The sequence below is a fragment of the Martes martes genome, assembly GCF_963455335.1.
Source record: "Martes martes genome assembly, chromosome: 17".
NCBI lineage: Eukaryota > Metazoa > Chordata > Mammalia > Carnivora > Mustelidae > Martes > Martes martes.
This window is the reverse complement of record NC_137905.1, coordinates 33,458,326-33,475,020: the sequence shown is the minus strand read 5'-3', so window position 1 is coordinate 33,475,020 and position 16,695 is coordinate 33,458,326. Positions and strand designations below refer to the sequence as shown.

Sequence of the window (16,695 nt, the reverse complement as noted above, 5' to 3'; positions counted from 1 at the left end):
ATTCTTGAAGATTTTTAAATTCCTCTTTGTCTTTATACAGTTGGGCAAACTGAGGCCGGAGGAGAACTTGCCAAAGTCACCCAGCTGGAGCACAGCCTGGTAGTCCCACAACCCGGACAGGCACGCTGGGGGTACCCTCCCCAGGAAGAGGGGCGACTGGCCACCACAAGGGAGCTGACATCGCGTTAGGGGCGCTGCTTCCTCGGGTTGTAACTATGCAACATGCATGGCCCGTGAGCCCTCGTCCTAGGCGGAGAAGAGAGTACCTGGTGCGCAGTGGGTGCATGCCTGGCGGACTGGCTTGTTCAGGGACAGAGCGGTTGGAAGGAGCTAGTTCCGCCCAAGACTCCAGTTCTCGGTGATCTCTCCCTCCCAACCGGAAGAATGCGGAGAAAGCTTTTTTTTTTTTTTTTTTTTTGTATGTTCCTTTTTAAAAAGAACAGCTTTTCCTTTTAACTCTCTCTACGGTTCTGGATTGCACTTTATCCCCACTTCCCTGGGAAGTGACTATGGGGGAGAACAGTGGGATGGGGGAGAAAAGCACTCCTCACTCCTGAAGTCCCTAGCTATCTCCCTGGGGACCCCCGAGCTGCTGGGGCTTCGGAGCACGGGGTTAGGGATGCGGGCCCCCTGGCTTGAGCGCGGAGGAGGAACAAGTCCCCGTTTAGAGGAAGGCCCCACGCTTGGCGAGTTTCCATCAGAGGAACGGCAGGAATTAGGAGAAACATGGCTTATTGTGCTATTATTATCCCTTTTTCTCCACCCCTCAGGAGCCAATTAAATCCACCCCTGAATCTCCACTAGGAAAACAAAAAACAAAAAAAAACTCTGAAAGGATCAAAGCCAGAGGTGCCTATCCAGGCCCAGACTCTTGCCCCAGGCCCTTGCAGCCACCCGCTTCCTGGCACCCGACTTCCCTCGCTGCTGAAGCGACTGGGTCAGACTTCCAGACTTAAAACGAAGTCGTTTATTTCAATTTTGCTTTCACATTATGTTCCGATACAATCAAAACTCCTGGACGAACCTCTTGAATGAAAGTCCTGCATTGAGCGCAATCGCAGGTCCTGGGCGCCCCGGTAATACGGCGGGCGGACTCGAATTCAGAGGCGCTGGTATAAAACAGACGCTGCTCCCGGAACTGTGGGGCGGACGGCTGGGGAAATCCAGGGGCAGAGGCGTGGGAGTCGCGCCGGCTCCTCGAATTGGGATTCTTCCTGATGCATTTGGACTTCGAAAAACCCAAACTTCGCTTCCAGGCCGGTAGTGGCGCCGGGCCTCGCAAGATTTCGGCCCAAGCAGGGAGCACGGGCGAATGCGGGGCTGGCTCTAGGCCTGGCGCAGAAAGGAGCGCGGGCCGCCTTCGCAAGGATGCGCTCGAGCCCCGGCCTCTTTCGGGTTGCGTTCTCAGCAAGGATTGCGTTCTCACCAAGTCGACTTCCCGCGCCTCCGAGCCTCGCCCTTCCACAGCCCGCCCCCAAACCTCGCAGCTGGGAAAGATGCGGAGTTTAGAAAGCTGTTCCAGAAAAATAAAAGTCCCACTTCAACTTTATTGGGTTAAAGCAAAATTAAATCTTGGCTATTCACACGTATGTTACAGAGGACGAGGAAGCGTCCGTAAGAACCTCCTGGCATTTAGTGAGCCACAGAACACGAGGGCATTGACAAGCATCAAGACATCAAGCAGCCTTTCACGATCACTCCGAATAGGACATAGAAATACGGAAATACAGCCAGTTTCCACTGGGAAGAGTTCTTTGAATACAAATGATATATATTTATATATATTTTTGAACCAGTCACCCCGAAGGTGAGTCCTTTCTCTGCTAACAAGCAGCGGAGGACACAAAGTATGTTCAGCTAATTAACTCTTGAGCTGTGTTTTAAGAGCAATATTTGCCAAATTAAAACTACCTCCCCCTTTCAAAATAAAACCAAACAAACAAAAGAACAAAAACCTTATCCCCTCTCCAAACTAAAAAGAGGGGAGGGGCATATTAGATTTCAGCAGGTGGAAAGATTCCGAGGGGAGTGAGGAGGAAGATATTTCACATTATACAGTGAAATACAAAGTTTCATTTGTATAAATTGTAAGGAATAGGAACATGGGGGTAGAAACAATGACGAGGCAGTCTCTCTTTCTTGATTACTTCAACCGGAATCGGGGAGACGAGTTTATTTTTGGAAATGGGAGTGCGCAGAGCTAAGCGGAATTTACTTTTCCTAATGAGGAAGCGGACAGAGTAGTCCGATCCCCCGGCGCGCACCTTTTACCCGGATACAGCTGGGGAACATGTAGGAAGTTTCAAGTCCTTCGGCTTTCTCGTCCTCTAAATTTCAGCCTCTTTCTCACTCTCCCTCCTGCCTTCCTCCTGCCTTCGTCCTCTCCCTGCCTCCATTCCGGCAATGAGCCAGTCAGAGGGGAAACACCAGGAATCCGGAGAAGGTCGAGTACTTCCAGCCCCCCATCAAGTTCCCCCGCTCCAGCTTGAGGTATGCTCGGTCGCCTTTCTCCATCTGGATTAGAACTCCGTTGCTGGCAGCCTCCCGGGTCACGTCCTGGTCACCAGCAAAGGCTGAAATCACCGGCCACCCATTTAACATGAGGCTCACCTGGGAAAGAGAAAAAGGCCTGCTTCAGAGAGGCGACGTAGGCGCGTACCCAAGTGGCTGTAAAGACAGTAACCTTCGATGCTTGGCTCACAGTTACAAAGGCCGGGGGAACATGGTGGAAAGGGGTGGGGGTAGATAAAGGGGCTTTTCAGCCTACTGCTGAGGGTCCAATGGGGTGAAAGACAGCCAAACTGGATGACAGGAAGGGGCTGCCCCCCCCCAAAGAGTCACTTTCATTCCTTGAGCTCGCCAAGCAAATCCCAACTGCACTCTTTTATCCAGTTTAATGAACCCATAGATGGCTCGGGTGCCCTGATATTTTTGTCTCCCTCCCCCTCCAGGCAGCTGGAGTTTCTGGGAGAACAAACAAAACAAAAACCCTGGTTCCTCCCGGTCCAGCTGCCTGGACACTGTGGAGATAGTGGAGAAGCTGGGCAAGGGTTCTGGCTGATGAGAAATTTCCCCAGAGCTGCACTCTGTGCTTCCTCCCCAAACCCGGGCTCAGTTCCTATCCCAGACCCAGCCCTGTGGCCACTGCCTGCTTTTGCCCTTGCCGTGGCATCAGCAGCCAGAGGCCGGGTGCCCTCTCCCCAGCTGTGCATCCCGCCTTCCGTTTCTGCCCAAAGGAAACCTGGACACCTTCAGAACCTGGAGAGCCGGTGAGTGCTGGCTGGAGCGAGGCTGGAGCCCGGAGGCAGTAGCACTACACCCCTCCCTTCTTTCTCCACCCTTCAACCGCTTGGGCTCTGGCGCTGGTAGTTCAAAAATCCAGAGTCCATCCCCAAAAGGATGCCAGGATCCCCCCGGAGCTTGGTGCTGAAGGCAAACACACGGGAGTCCAGACTTCTGAGCTGGGACAGGGGATGGGGATACAGTCTGTGGTGCTGAAGGTGAGAGTCGCAGAAAGCTGCTGGAAAGAGGGAACTGTCTCTGATGCTAACCGGAAAACGCTATGGGAAATCCCTGCAGTCCCGTGGAAAAGGAAAGAACCTCTTTGGGGAGGCCCAGAAGGTGAAGGCAGGAAACTCTGTGTGGGAAGGAGACTGGGTTCCAAGAGCCGGGGGAAAAAAGCAAGAGACAGGTCAAGCCTCAGAACTGTGAGGCCCTGCTACTCGTCCAACCAAGCAACCCCAGACACATGCAGCTGCCCCTTCTATCACCCACCCCCATAGGGGCCGCTCATTCCTGCGGCTAATAGCCCCCTACCCGGCCGGGGCCTGACCCTGAGGCGGTGGCTGACCTGAATGGTCTGTCTGTTGTAGACTTTAACCACGTGGAAGTTAAAACTGTAGATCCCTTTGCGCGGGGCGATGAAAGTGCTGCGTTCAGAATCAAAGTTGTTCCCGATGTTCACTAGTACCTATAACGAGACGGGAACGAAGGGGAATAGACAAGAGTCAATCCCGAACTCCTGTCCCCCAGCCTCTGCAGAGCCTTGGAGTGGATGGAACATCAACCTTCTACCTCTCCTCCACCCGGCAAACCAATCTGCATGGAGCACTCACCTGGTCAAAGTAGATGATCATGGTGCGATTACTCATCTCGGACGGCTCGTGGTTGGTGCTTCTGATGGCAGAGAAAGCCACCTTGGCGCTGCCAGAGCGCACAGAGATGCCCAGAGCTGTGCCGGTGGGATCGGACGTGGGGTTGGAGTCGCACACCACCAGGCACTTGCCTTCCAGCACGATGGGCTCCGTCTCATTCTGCCCGCGGGCCGGGCCCGCCAGCCACGCCGCCCCCAGAAGCAGCAGCTCCACGACGCCCAGCATCGCGACGCCGGCGCCCACCCCGCCCCCCACCCCGGGGGCTGCTTGCGCCAGCCGCCCCCCCCGCCCCAGCCCCACTGCGAAGCCCCCTCCTCAGCTCCGTGCGCAGCTTCGCAGACGCCGCTCCGGACACTACTGCTCTTCCTTGCACTCCGAGGCAAGCGTGCCCCCGGCGCGATGCTCCCGGAGCCCCGCCCGGGCCTCAGGGGTGCCGCGGCTGCCCAGCCGTACTTGGATGCATAGCCGCTACCGCTCCGTCCCCGCTGCTTCCGCCGCCTCCTGCTCGCACCCGCCGCTGCCGCCGCCGCCGCCGCTCTGAATTATTGATGCAGCCGGCGCTGCAGCCGGAGCGGGCGGAGAGCGCGCGCCGGGCACAAAGGCGCGGACCGCCGCCTGGCCCCGCCCCCGCTGCCTCCTAGCCCGCCTCCCTCTACAGCTCCGCCCCCGCACTGGCCTTGGCTCCGCCCCCCAACCAATCCTAACGCGCCGCGCTCCCCGCTGAGCCAATGGCGGCCCTGTCCGCGCGCGGCCACCTGACCCCGGGCGCCGTTGTTATTAGGCGCGGCGAAGCGGGCGGCGCGCGGGAGCAGGGTTGGGCTCTGGCCGGGAGTCGACTGTGGGAGCGAGGACTGGGGGCGCGGGCGCGCGCATGCGCGCCCGTGCCCGGACTGTCCGCCGCGGCCGCTCGTTCTTTCGCCTCCCGCCTCCTGCCAGCGTCTTATTCAGCCCCCTCAGCCCTTCCGTCCGCCTCCAATGGCCAGCCCGCAGGTAGGAGGCGGCGCGCGCGCCCCGGGTCGGGAATAGAATCAGGGGCGCGTGAGGAGCCCGCGTGTGGGCGCGCGGGGTGGGAGGGGAGCGCCCCCCAGCGGGCGCAGGCGGGAGGGGCAGCCGGCGCGCGGGTGGGCTCCGGCGAGCGAGCTGGCCGGGCGGCCGGGCTGCAGGGCGCGTGCGTGCGCGGCAGGGCGGGATGGGGAGGGGCGTGCGCGGTCGCCTCCAGGGGAGGTGCAGGTGCCGCGGTGGGGAGCCGGCTTGCTGGACTCCAGACCAGTTTCAGCGCCGGTCTCCCCAGCCCACGGCCACTGCGATGGAGTTCGGCCAGCCGCCCTCGCCCGCCTGTCGAACCGCGGAGTCCCACTGAGTGTGCATTCCTTCCTTTTTTCGCTCATTTATTCGGGATAGATCATTGAATGTGTACGAAGTGCCAGCCACTGGGGCGGGCGCTGAGGATGCCGCGGTGAACCAAAGCAGACCAGGCCTGCCTTCGTGCCTCTTACAGTCCAGCACAGTAGGCAGTGACAAGTACAGTGGCGTCGCACGCAGTCTCATTTACCTGATCGCATTTTCTCTTTTGCACTTGCAATTTAATATTGCATCCGCATTTTTTATGTACTGTGCCCCTTTACTGCTTGTTTTATCCACGTGTACCTGCCCATCAGCACTGCGTGTAGACGCCAAGTCCTGTGATTTATGGGCGATTTTTCAAGAGTAATGTCGACCCTACAAGAATTTTTGCCTCATGCATTGGGTTAAAACTTTACACACACGCGTAAGAAGCAAAGATACAGTTTTGCCAAGTAGCAGGCAGAAGGGAGCTGCGGAGAGGGTAAGAGAAAGGGTTCGTTGCAGCCCGAGGAGCCGGCGGGCGGAGACCTGAAGGATGAACGCTGGCGGAAGCAGAAGGACGAGCGGACCTCTTGGTAAGGTCCAGAGCAGAATCACTGGCTCCGGACCCCAAGCAGAGGCGGGTGGGGAAGCTGGCCACCGGGGCACCTAGCGCTGCGGTCACCCCCGGGCGACCTTGAATCTGCGTGTTCAGCGGAGCTAGAGCCGACGTGCGGCAGGCGGGGCCGGGCGCAAGCCCAGGGATCTGGCAAGACCTGGGGGGCGCGGACTGACTGCACTTCCTTTCAGCCTCAGGGTTTGCCACCAGTGGGGTCTGCCGCCCCTAGGGTACGCGCTCCCCCACGCGGGGAAACCTGTCTCGGAATCGCCAGTAGCCACGCCTTTCAGATTCTCAAGCTCCCTTTGTTTCCTTGAGACTTTGATAGCTGTCTAAAGAATTACCTGGAGGGAACCCCATCTCCGACACCCGCCTCTGGTTGGAGGCCTGCCAGGGTCACTGAGCTTGCCAGAAGAAAGGGAAAGGGTGGGGAAGAGGCAACGATATTGCTTTAAATTAAAAAAACACAAAAATATTTTTTTTCAACTCCAGTCTTTTTGAGACATCCCCAGAAAGCGTTGCTAGCCGCGATTACACCTAATGTGAGAGGCATGAACTAATTTAAGAGGTGAGGGCTGAGTAATGAGCCAGCATCCAGTAGAGCCGCCATCCAGTAGAGCTGGCAGCTGCGGTGGCAGAGGGTCCCTGGAGAAGCACTCCCGCAGAACCAAAGGTATACTCTACACTCAGTCATTTCACAGGTATTTCCTGAGGACCGGCCCTGTCTGTCCCGAAAAGCCTGTTTTCATGGAGCTCACAAGCAGGACTGAGATTACCTGGAGAAGGTCGATCGCCAGCTCCTTGTTCCTCTTCTCTTCATGGGGAGGCTGTAGCTTGAATTGCCATCCATATGCCGGTGATGCTACATCTTGCATTTCCCATCTCAGCCTCTCTGCAGCCCAGGCTTACCATCCTGAGGGCCTGCTGGACCTTTTTGCTTATATACCCTACAGACATGTTTAACTGACCCATACCTTGTCTCCTTCCTCGCCTCCCAAACTCTGCCCCTTCCTTCTTCTCTTGTTCCAGTGACAACAGCTGCACCCACCTGGGACCCCCACATCTAATTTGACTCCATCTCTGTCCTCTTGTTTGAACCATTCTCATAGGGCTCCCTATTTGGCATTCATTTGTGTGGCCTGGGCTATTTCAAGAGCTTCCTAATTTATCATTGAAGGATTAGTGCAACAGTTGCACTCTTGCCTCTGCTATATACTGCCTATCTTCCGTTTGATGAATATCTATTGAATGCCTTGAGATTCATAACCTCCAGTTCTTTTCCCATATAAGGGAGACTTCTGTGGTCACCCGATTTCAGGTTATTCATTCTTCTAGCATTCTCCATCTCTCTTCCACATAGTATGTGTTCAGAAGATAATGAATATTAATTTAATGTTAATAGATATTTACTTTCCCAAGTTGTGAGGATTAAATAAGATAATATGTATAGGGAGGAAAATCCACTAGAAACCTCAAAAGCCATCATGTTTATTTTTTAGTGTTGTCTCATTTTAGACTCAGGATTCTTTTAGCTGCAAGTAAGGAAGCAGATTCAAACTGGCTTAAGTATAAAGTTAATGCAAAAAGCCTACGAGTACGTCTTGCCATCGGAAATATGGCTGGATCTACTAGTCGAGTTTATCAAGATCTGTTTTCTGGTTTGGGCTTCATTTTCAGACAAGTTTCCTAATGATAGCCCCTTAGATGCTACTACTACTTAGTCCTAGCAAGAAAGAGAGACGACTTTTCAAAAATCTCAGGGCTCTTCTTATAAGGGCAGTTTGAGTTGCATGCCCCTTTCTGAATGTAGAAAAGGGACTATTCTCCTGTGTAAAATTGGATTCAGCTGTCTTCCTCTGAAAAGGCATTTGGTGTTAGCTGCACACTGTTTAGATTAGGTGGGTTCTCCAAAGGAATATTGCAGAAGGGATGCTGGGCAGGCAGAAGTAACACGTCTATTTTAGTCTCTCTCCGAGGGTCAGCTGCAATATATTTCACCCAAAAGCAGCAGTGATGAAGAGCGGTAGCCAAAACAATAGCTGTGTTTGTCTTGGTCCTTTTGCATCTTCAAGACTAACATGAATAAACATGAAATTAGATGCTATGAACCATGACGTTACTTAAGGGTTAGCTTTGAAGCTTGGATGCACTTTGAATGGTAAAGCCAGATAAGTGTGATGATTAAGTAATTGTAACATTCTATTCTAAGAGGATATTTTGATAACAGTATGTTGGAATTGACTCTTTTCTGTTCATTTGTTAGGGCTCCTAAAAAGATAAAAATTTCATTTCTTTGTGGATAGGCACCTGAAATTCTTTATCATTTACTGATTAATAAAAACAAGTGGAAATTTGAGGGAGAACATCTGAAAAATAAAAAGATTGAGTTAGATCGTATTTGAAATTTGATACTATAGGGTTTAGCCTACTAAGACTCTGCAGGTGTTGAAATATTGGTAAAGTATTGGTAAGGTATTATAAAATCCATCGATCTGAAGCTTTTAAAGTAATGCATTGTAGAGATTTAGGCACCTATAAGATTGCAGGTAATGAATGTATACTGTTGCTGTTACATCCTTTACCTGCTGCTTTAAATTCAGCCTTCTGCTTCAGTGAAGTAAAAGGTTTATTACCCTTCACTGCATTCTGAATTTCCCACCACAGTGCATTTTGAGTAATGAATATAACTGTTCTCTTGATCCCACCCACCCCACACCGTGGGAAAAAAGCAATCCGCTACTTTGGAATAAGGGAGCATTTTCAGGAAAGGAGGAATATTTTGTCTTTGGATGGGCAATGAACTCATCCATTTATTAAATAAAAATGTATTCCCTAGTGTTTATATACATCAAAGAGCATTTTATCTCTTAGTCCTGTGGTTCAAACAGTATAACTCACTATTATTTAGCCCATAAAGCAGAAGAGAATGGCTGGTTTGTTCTAAAGTGTTAAGTTTAGGATTTCAAGGGTCAAGGTCATTTCAAATTAAAGCTTGGATCTATACTATAAAGTATGTAAAATGATTCTAAGTTGTACCAAGTATGAAATAAGATTTTCAATTTCACCAAAACCTGTCTTCCTGGTATGTCTTATTTTTTTCTTTTTTTTTTTTTTTTTTTGCCTACTCAGATTCATTTTAAAGGCAACATTTTTGCTGTTTAAGTTTTAAAAGTTACATTACAAAATATACTTAATAATTGGACACTTATTAAATGCAAGGTTACTTTTGAATGAAGACCAGTTTTGTGGTAACATGTCAATTCTTTAAAAAATTCTAAATTCTAAAAATTCTAAATTCTAAAAATTCTAAAAAAATTCTTAAAAAAAAAACTTGGATCCTTAGGGAGAGGGTGGTGGGGTTATGGACACTGGGGAGGGTATGTGCTATGGTGAGTGCTGGGAAGTGTGTAAACCTGGCAATTCACAGACCTGTACCCCTGGGGCTAATAATACATTATATGTTTATTAAAAATTTTAAAAATTATTAAATAAATAAAACTTGAATCTTAAAAAATCAAAAATATATTCACAATATCTTTAGCTCTTATGTATGTTAATACCAAATTACGTATTTTCTAGCTCTATTCAGAAGGAGAGACTATGTGTCTTCTAAAATGAGAGATACTGGCGCCATTTTTAAAACAATACCTTGAATCTGCTGTGGTATGTGCTGGTAGGAATTTTATATGAAGCTGTTGTTCAAGTTCATGCCGTTAAGGTCAAAGGAAAAAAAAAACAACAAAATAATGTAATCCTACAGAGCTGCTCTTGAGAGAAAAGTTTCATAGGTAACATCAAACAGTAGTTGGAGTTTTTCTAAGAAGTAATTATCTGTGTGCTTTTGGGGTGGTTGATTATGGGGACAAACCAGGGTTTGGCCAATTCAGCAAACATTTATTGAGTGTCTGCAATGCATGAGACACTGTTTTAGGACTTGTGGCTAGTGCAGATATGAATCACACTTGCCTCCTGCCCTCTAGGACCTTGTTTCATGGTAGTCAGAGATGCGTACCTGGAGAACCTCCATTTAAGACTTCCAGATGTACTCAGAAGTCTTCTTAGTAGTGGGGCTACCTACGTTCTCATTTGGTTGCTTTGATTATTCTATATTTGTTTACATTCACCCTATCAATCAGAAGATGTACAAAAATTACACACACACATGAAATTAATAAATATTTCAGGTATGTACTTCACATGCATTTGACATTTGTCAAAGAAATGGTGAGTGTTGTCATCATTGGTGGGTGGCTGGGTTAACATTTGGAAAAAGTTATCACCAACCTTAATAGGGATCTTAGGGAAATTTCCTGGATTTTGCATTCGTTGACAGTAGCATAGACTTTCTGCAGCTCAGAGTGCTCTCAGGATGGGGTCTTAGAGAAAGACTGCTTAACTGGAGGACTCTTTGAATCACAGATTTCTGTTACCAGGAGGTAAACAAAAGGAAGAATTTAAATAGGACTTGAAGGGGGGAATGCAGAAGAAAAAGGAATTTTTGTTTTGTTTTGTTTTTTTTAATTTAAGTGTAGCTGACACACAATGTCACATTAGTGTCGTATGTACAGCATAGTGACTAGACAAGTCTATACTTCATGCTGTGATCACCACAAGTGCAGCTCCCACCTATCACCACACAACACTTTTACAACACCATTGACTGCATTTTCTATGCTGTGCCTTTTACCCCCATGACTTATGCATTCCATAGCTCAAAGCCTGCACCTCCCACTCCCCTTCACCCATTCTTCCCACGTTTCTCCCCTCTAGCAACCACCAGTTTGTTCTCTGTATTCACGGGTCTGTTCCTGGTTTTTTTGTTTGTTTGTTCATTTGTTTTTTAGATACCACATATAAGTGAAATCATATAGTATTTGTCTTTCTCTGATTATTTCACTTAGCATAATATTGTCTGGGTCCATCCATGTTGTTGCAAATAGCAAGATCTCATTCTTTTTTATGGCTGAGTAATATTCCGTGTGTGTGTGTGTGTGTGTGTGTGTGTGTATGTTTGTGTGTGTGTGTGTAATGGAATACATATATTCATATAGATATATATACGTGTGTATATACACACATGTGTATATGCGTGTGTGTATATATGTGTGTGTGTATATATGTGTGTGTGTATATACATATATATGTGTATATACATATGTGTATATATATATATATATATAACATTTTCTTTCTCCATTCATCTATTGATGGGCACCGAGGTTGCTTCCATATCTTGGCATTGTAAACAATGCTGCAGTAAACATAGGGGTGCCTATATCTTTTCGAATTAGTGTTTTCCTTTTCTGGATCATATGGTATTTCTGTTTTTGAGTTTTTGAGAAATCTCCATACTATTCTCCACAATGGCTGTATCAGTTTACATCCTCACCAACAGTGCATAAGGATGCCTTTTCCTCTGCATCATCGCCAACACTTGTTATTTCTCATTTTTTTGGTACTAGCCATTCTGACAGGTATGAGGTGATACCTCATTGTGGTTTTAATTGGCATTTCCCTGATGACGAGTGGTTCTTGTTTCTGTTGGCCCTCTGTATGTCTTCTTTGGAAAAGCGTGCATTCAGGTCCTCTGCCCACTTTTAGTCAGATGATTTGTTTAGGGTTGTCGTATTTTTAAAAGTTATTTGCCCAAAATGATATTTTCTGGTAGACTTCTTAGAAATTAAGTCAGAAGATCATGCATAGTTTTGCTCTTTTGCATCAAGGCCTCAGTGATAGGTATGTGGTTGGGCTCCCCTACCACTGAGCGACTCCCTACCTTCTTCCTCTTCTTGGCCCCAAGAAGCTGATTCCTTCCAATTGGCTTCTGTTTTGGCCAATGGAAGGTATAAGCAGAGGATCAGAGAGAAGGAGAGAGAGAAGTTGGGATATTTCCTCCTGCTCTCACCCTGCATCAGTGCAGGTGGTATGAAGCAATGACCCTGAGAAGCTCCATGACCCTTCCTTCTCTCTTGGGCTGGAACTCTCATTGGAGCAGTATTCTCCTCCCACTGTATCTTCTGCCTGAGGATAGGAAATTTGCCAGTCCCCGGGTTCTTAGCAACTCATGTTGATTCCACTGACCCTGCCAACACCTCTGTAGGTTGTCCCTTCATTAAAAATCTCTCCATTTGAACTGAGTTTAATTCTATTTCCTCCTGGGATCTCAGTGATACACTGTACCAGAACAAAACCTTGTTTCACCTTCAGAACTAACAGATTTGATACATTTTATCCTCTTATGGAATCATTAGGTTTAATTACTTCTTGTATCATAAAAAATCACTATGAATTAAACTGTAATTTATTACAAAACCAGTTTAGATAGATGACATTACTAAGGTTGTATATTTCAAATAAAACCATTCATGTCAAGTTTTAAAAATTAACCTCTGATAGATGTAATTATGCTATTTTCAGAATATTAAAGTGAAAATATTAAAAGAAGTATTCTTTAAAGTTGTAAATACTAAATCTCTAAGCAAATTACATCCTATCCAACTGCAATATAAGAATATGTTAATATCTTGAGAAAAATACAGTATTATTTTGTGAACTCATAAAGCTATTTTGAGTTTTTAAAGTGTGAAAACCTTACCAAAATGTGTTTTATTATGGGGAAAGTATGACAATACTGCTATTTACTTTTTAAGTTTATAAACTTTTATCTGTGCATATTCTCAACAAATAAGGATTTTATTGTTGTTATATGACATAAGTAATATTTTAGGTTTTAAAATACCAGATTGAAAGGAAACCATGGTAAAGTATATTCCAATATATAGGTATTAATGAGGGAATCCTTTTTTAGTCCATTAAAAAACTTTTTTTTTTAGATTTTTATTTTTTAAGTAATCTCTAGGCACAATGTGGGGCTGGAAGTCATGACCCCAAGATTGAGAGTCACATGCTGTATGGACTGAACCAACCAGGTATGCCCTAGCCATTTAATTCAGTTATCCATTTCACACTGCCCAGTAGTGTTTGAAGTCCTTACCAAAACAGTATAAAGCCTACTTAGGAAACATAAAGCAATTAAAAAGCAATCTTTGGCAAGTAAACTATCCATAAGTGGCAACAAAAGTTAGAATAAATTTAATGAAAGTATCTATTAAATCTTAGGTTTACTGGTCTAGAAAAGCAGCCCGATTGAATTACTGTTTCTTGGGGTTGTTGTAGTAACATACTGCATAGTGTAACTGTTTTTAAGTAACTGTTGATGTACCAAATTTACCTATGGTTTCATCACTGTATTATAAAATTTCATGAATAGTCCATCCTCACTATGAAATTGATCCTAATAATTATGCACCAACAATACCAAGATGACGAGTATTATTTCAGTGAGACTTCTATGGCCTGTTTAGATAAATAAATATAATAATTTTGGATCTTTAACCTGGAGTGTCTTTTTTAATTGAAATATATTTGACACATAACATTATATTAATTTTAATTATACAACACAATTATTCAGCATTTGTTACATATTGAGAAATGATCATCAGAATGAGTCTAGTTAATGTCCATCACCAAATATGGTTATAAAATTTTTTCTTGTGATGAGAACTTTTAAGGTATTCTTTCTTAGCAACTTTCCAATACACAGTACAATATTATTAATGACAGTCACCATGCTATACATTACATCCCCAGGACTTATTTATTTTATAATTGGAAGTTTGTACCTTTTGACTCTCTTCACCCATTTTGCCTACCCGCCCCCCCACCATGGAGTGTCTGGAACCTTAAATGTTGCCCCTTAATTTTTATCAAGTTAGCTGCCTACATTTTGCAGACTGGGGCCCAGGGAAGGTGAGCTCCCTGAGACACTCCATGCAACACAATAGTACTTGTGTTGGCTCATTTAAAGTCAGAATGCAAAGTCTAGAACCTCATGCCCATGCCTAGTAGGAAAGAGCCCTTTGATAAGCTGTATAACTCTTTGTGTTTTATTTTCTTATCAAATAAGTAGGAATAAAATGAGCATCTACCCTAAGGATTGATTTTAAGGGTGGAATGAGATAATTCACAGGATTAGCCTGAACCTGGTGTGTGCTATCCAATCCATGAGAGCTACTGTTCTCCTGCCTGGGTTCCCAGGTAGAAGGAATGCCAAATTAGAACCTCAAGGGCAATGACCTCCACTGCCCCAGGCTTGCTCCAGACTCATCTTGAGGTTGACCAGGCACCCACCTAGCTGTTTGCTAGTGGTTTTTCTTCTGTTGCTTCGCAAAAGTTCAGGCAATAATGTCTTTGATTTTGGTAGCGGTATTCCATTGATGCAGAAAAAGCATTTGACAAGATACAGCATCCGTTCCTGATTAAAACGCTTCAAAGTATAGGGATAGAGGGAAAATTCCTCAACTTCATAAAATGTGTCTATGAGAAACTCACAGTGAATATCATCCTCAATGGGGAAAAGTTGACAGCCTTCCCTTTGAGATCAGGAACACAACATGGATGCCCACTCTCACCGCTCTTGTTCAACATAGTGTTAGAAGTCTTAGCAACAGCAATCAGACAACAAAGAGAAATAAAAGGTATTCAAACCGGCAATGAAGAAGTCAAACTCTCTCTCTTCGCAGATGACATGATACTTTATATGGAAAACCCAAAAGACTCCACCCCCAAACTACTAGAACTCATACAGCAATTCAGTAATGTGGCAGGATACAAAATCAATGTACAGGAATCAGTTGCTTTCTTATACACTAACAATGAAAATACAGAAAGGGAAGCTAGAGAATCGATTCAATTTACTATAGCACCAAGAACCATAAGATACCTGGGAATAAACCTAACCAAAGAGGTAAAGGATCTGCACTCAAGGAACTACAGAGCACTCATGAAAGAAATTGAAGAAAACACAAAAAGATGGAAGACCATTCCATGCTCATGGATCGGAAGAATAAACATTGTTAAAATGTCTGTACTGCCTAGATGTATTCCATTGAAAGTCGTCATGCACAAATTTAAAACAAAGATAATTTATATACTCCAATAACAATATACACAATTGATCCAGCTTCACAAACACGTCATGCACCAAACTTATATTTTTTATATTTATTTATTCATTCAACTAATGTGTATTGGCCACCCACTATGTAACAAGTATTTATTTTGGGGATAAGGAATTTATTAGTGAATAAAACAAAAGACTTCCTGCCCTGGAAGATATCTGGGAAGAGATTTGATTTTGTGACAACCGTGTTCTTTTCACTGTAAGTAAAGCTACATTGTCCCCATCTCATTGATGCACACAATTATGAGCCTACAGTTGTGTGTGTGTGTGTGTGTGTGTGTGTGTGTGTGTGTGAAATATCCTTAAATATTCCAACTCAGGAGTTGGCTATTTTTTTAAATGACATTAAATTTTTTTTTCATTTCTATCTTGAAATTTAATCAGAAAATCATATGCATTATAAATTTATGTTGTCATTTCCATTTTGAAATTCAAGGGACTTCAAAGGCTATGAATCTGGCTGCCTGTAAATGAAAAGTGAAGGTACTTATTATGTTGCATTGGCACATTCTGTCAATTGAGATTGGTTTACTTATTTTTAGTCTATGAAAAGTTTTAAAAATAAAATTTGATGTGCCCTTTAAATATTCCTTCTTTTAAAGATACTCCATTTTAAAAAAATGCTAAGAGAAGAATTTGATGTCTGTGCTTGAGGTCAAAAATTAGGAGCATGGAGACTGCTCTCCTGCTAAGGTCTTCCTTCCCTCCCTCCTTTCTGCCAATGCCTGTCTGACCTTACAGCACACTCTTGAGCTCAGGAAGTGTATGTATACCTCCCCTTGCGAGGAGCTTCAATCTTCCCACTCCTATGACTACATGAATACTTTTTATATGTCTTTCCTCCCAACTGAGTAGTCTCCTCCCAACCCCTTTAGGGAATGGGGAAGGGAGGCTCTGACTTTGTGCTTGTGTAAACATAACTGAGAGCTTTCCATGTCTCTTGCATCTTCATAAGTGATTTTTTTGTATTATGCTAGGACAGTAGTTCTTTAAATAGAATATTCTCCCATGGAAATCTCCCACAATGCTGAGAGTATACCTTGCAAAAGGTGAGTCTAGAATATAGGGTGCCTCCTCAGCATTGCCTAAAGGCTGAAGTTAGGGCTCTCTGGAATACTGAAAACAAATTTATAGCAGTTCATTAGTGTAAGGAATCATGAAAACAGTGTGCTGCCATTGCCCGTGGAGAAGACAGAGTTACCAAGTGAATGCAAACTGAGGCTCTGAAGAAGAAGCTGCCTACAAGAGCTCTCATTTATTCTAGAGAAACCCACTTGCCTATTTTGAACCATTTTTCTTTAGAGCATATGTCTCACTGTGCAACCAAAAGGGTGTTTATATCCTAGTCACTTAGCAAAAATTCTGTCATTGCTTCAGAGAAATCCATTTTAAGCCTGAAGCATAGAGTTGGGAAATAGATGGGCTTTGGTCGTCTGAAGAAATGACCCTGGTGTAAATTTAGATGGTTACTTCTTTTGTTTCTTTTGTTCCCCATAATATTGTTGCCAGATGGGGCTACATTTTTTTTTAACTAGAAGATAAGTAGAGTCCTAAATCAGTTTGGTTATTCCCAC

The 16,695-nt window shown here is 45.4% G+C and overlaps 2 protein-coding genes across 3 annotated transcripts in view; one reads left to right on the top strand and one right to left on the bottom strand.

The window, feature by feature from the left end:
* Positions 1 to 954: 954 nt before the first annotated feature.
* Positions 955 to 4,433, bottom strand: CBLN1 (cerebellin 1 precursor). The gene is made up of 3 exons (XM_080828722.1): positions 4,116 to 4,433; positions 3,851 to 3,970; positions 955 to 2,610 (listed from the first exon to the last, which is right to left on the bottom strand). Exons 1-3 carry the CDS (start codon positions 4,377 to 4,379, stop codon positions 2,413 to 2,415), a joined length of 582 nt encoding a protein of 193 aa, XP_080684848.1. The 5' UTR covers positions 4,380 to 4,433; the 3' UTR covers positions 955 to 2,412.
* Positions 4,434 to 4,951: 518 nt separating this feature from the next.
* LOC308358117 (uncharacterized protein C16orf78) overlaps positions 4,952 to 16,695 on the top strand; it is a 110,972-nt gene continuing 99,228 nt past the window's right edge. Inside the window, exon 1 of one of the 2 annotated variants that reach the window (XM_080828147.1) lies at positions 4,952 to 5,144. The gene's annotated coding sequence lies outside the window, so the exon portion shown is untranslated. The remainder of the gene's footprint in view (positions 5,145 to 16,695) is intronic. The other variant, XM_080828148.1, reaches the window with a different exon arrangement.

Coding starts and splice junctions, on each gene's coding strand:
- CBLN1 (XM_080828722.1), bottom strand. CDS start 4,379: ATGCTGGGCGTCGTGGAGCTGCTGCTTCTGGGGGCGGCGTGGCTGGCG. Junction 3,971..4,115: donor TGATCATCTACTTTGACCAG/GTGAGTGCTCCA, acceptor GTCTCGTTATAG/GTACTAGTGAACATCGGGAA. Junction 2,611..3,850: donor ACAACAGACAGACCATTCAG/GTCAGCCACCGC, acceptor TCTCTTTCCCAG/GTGAGCCTCATGTTAAATGG.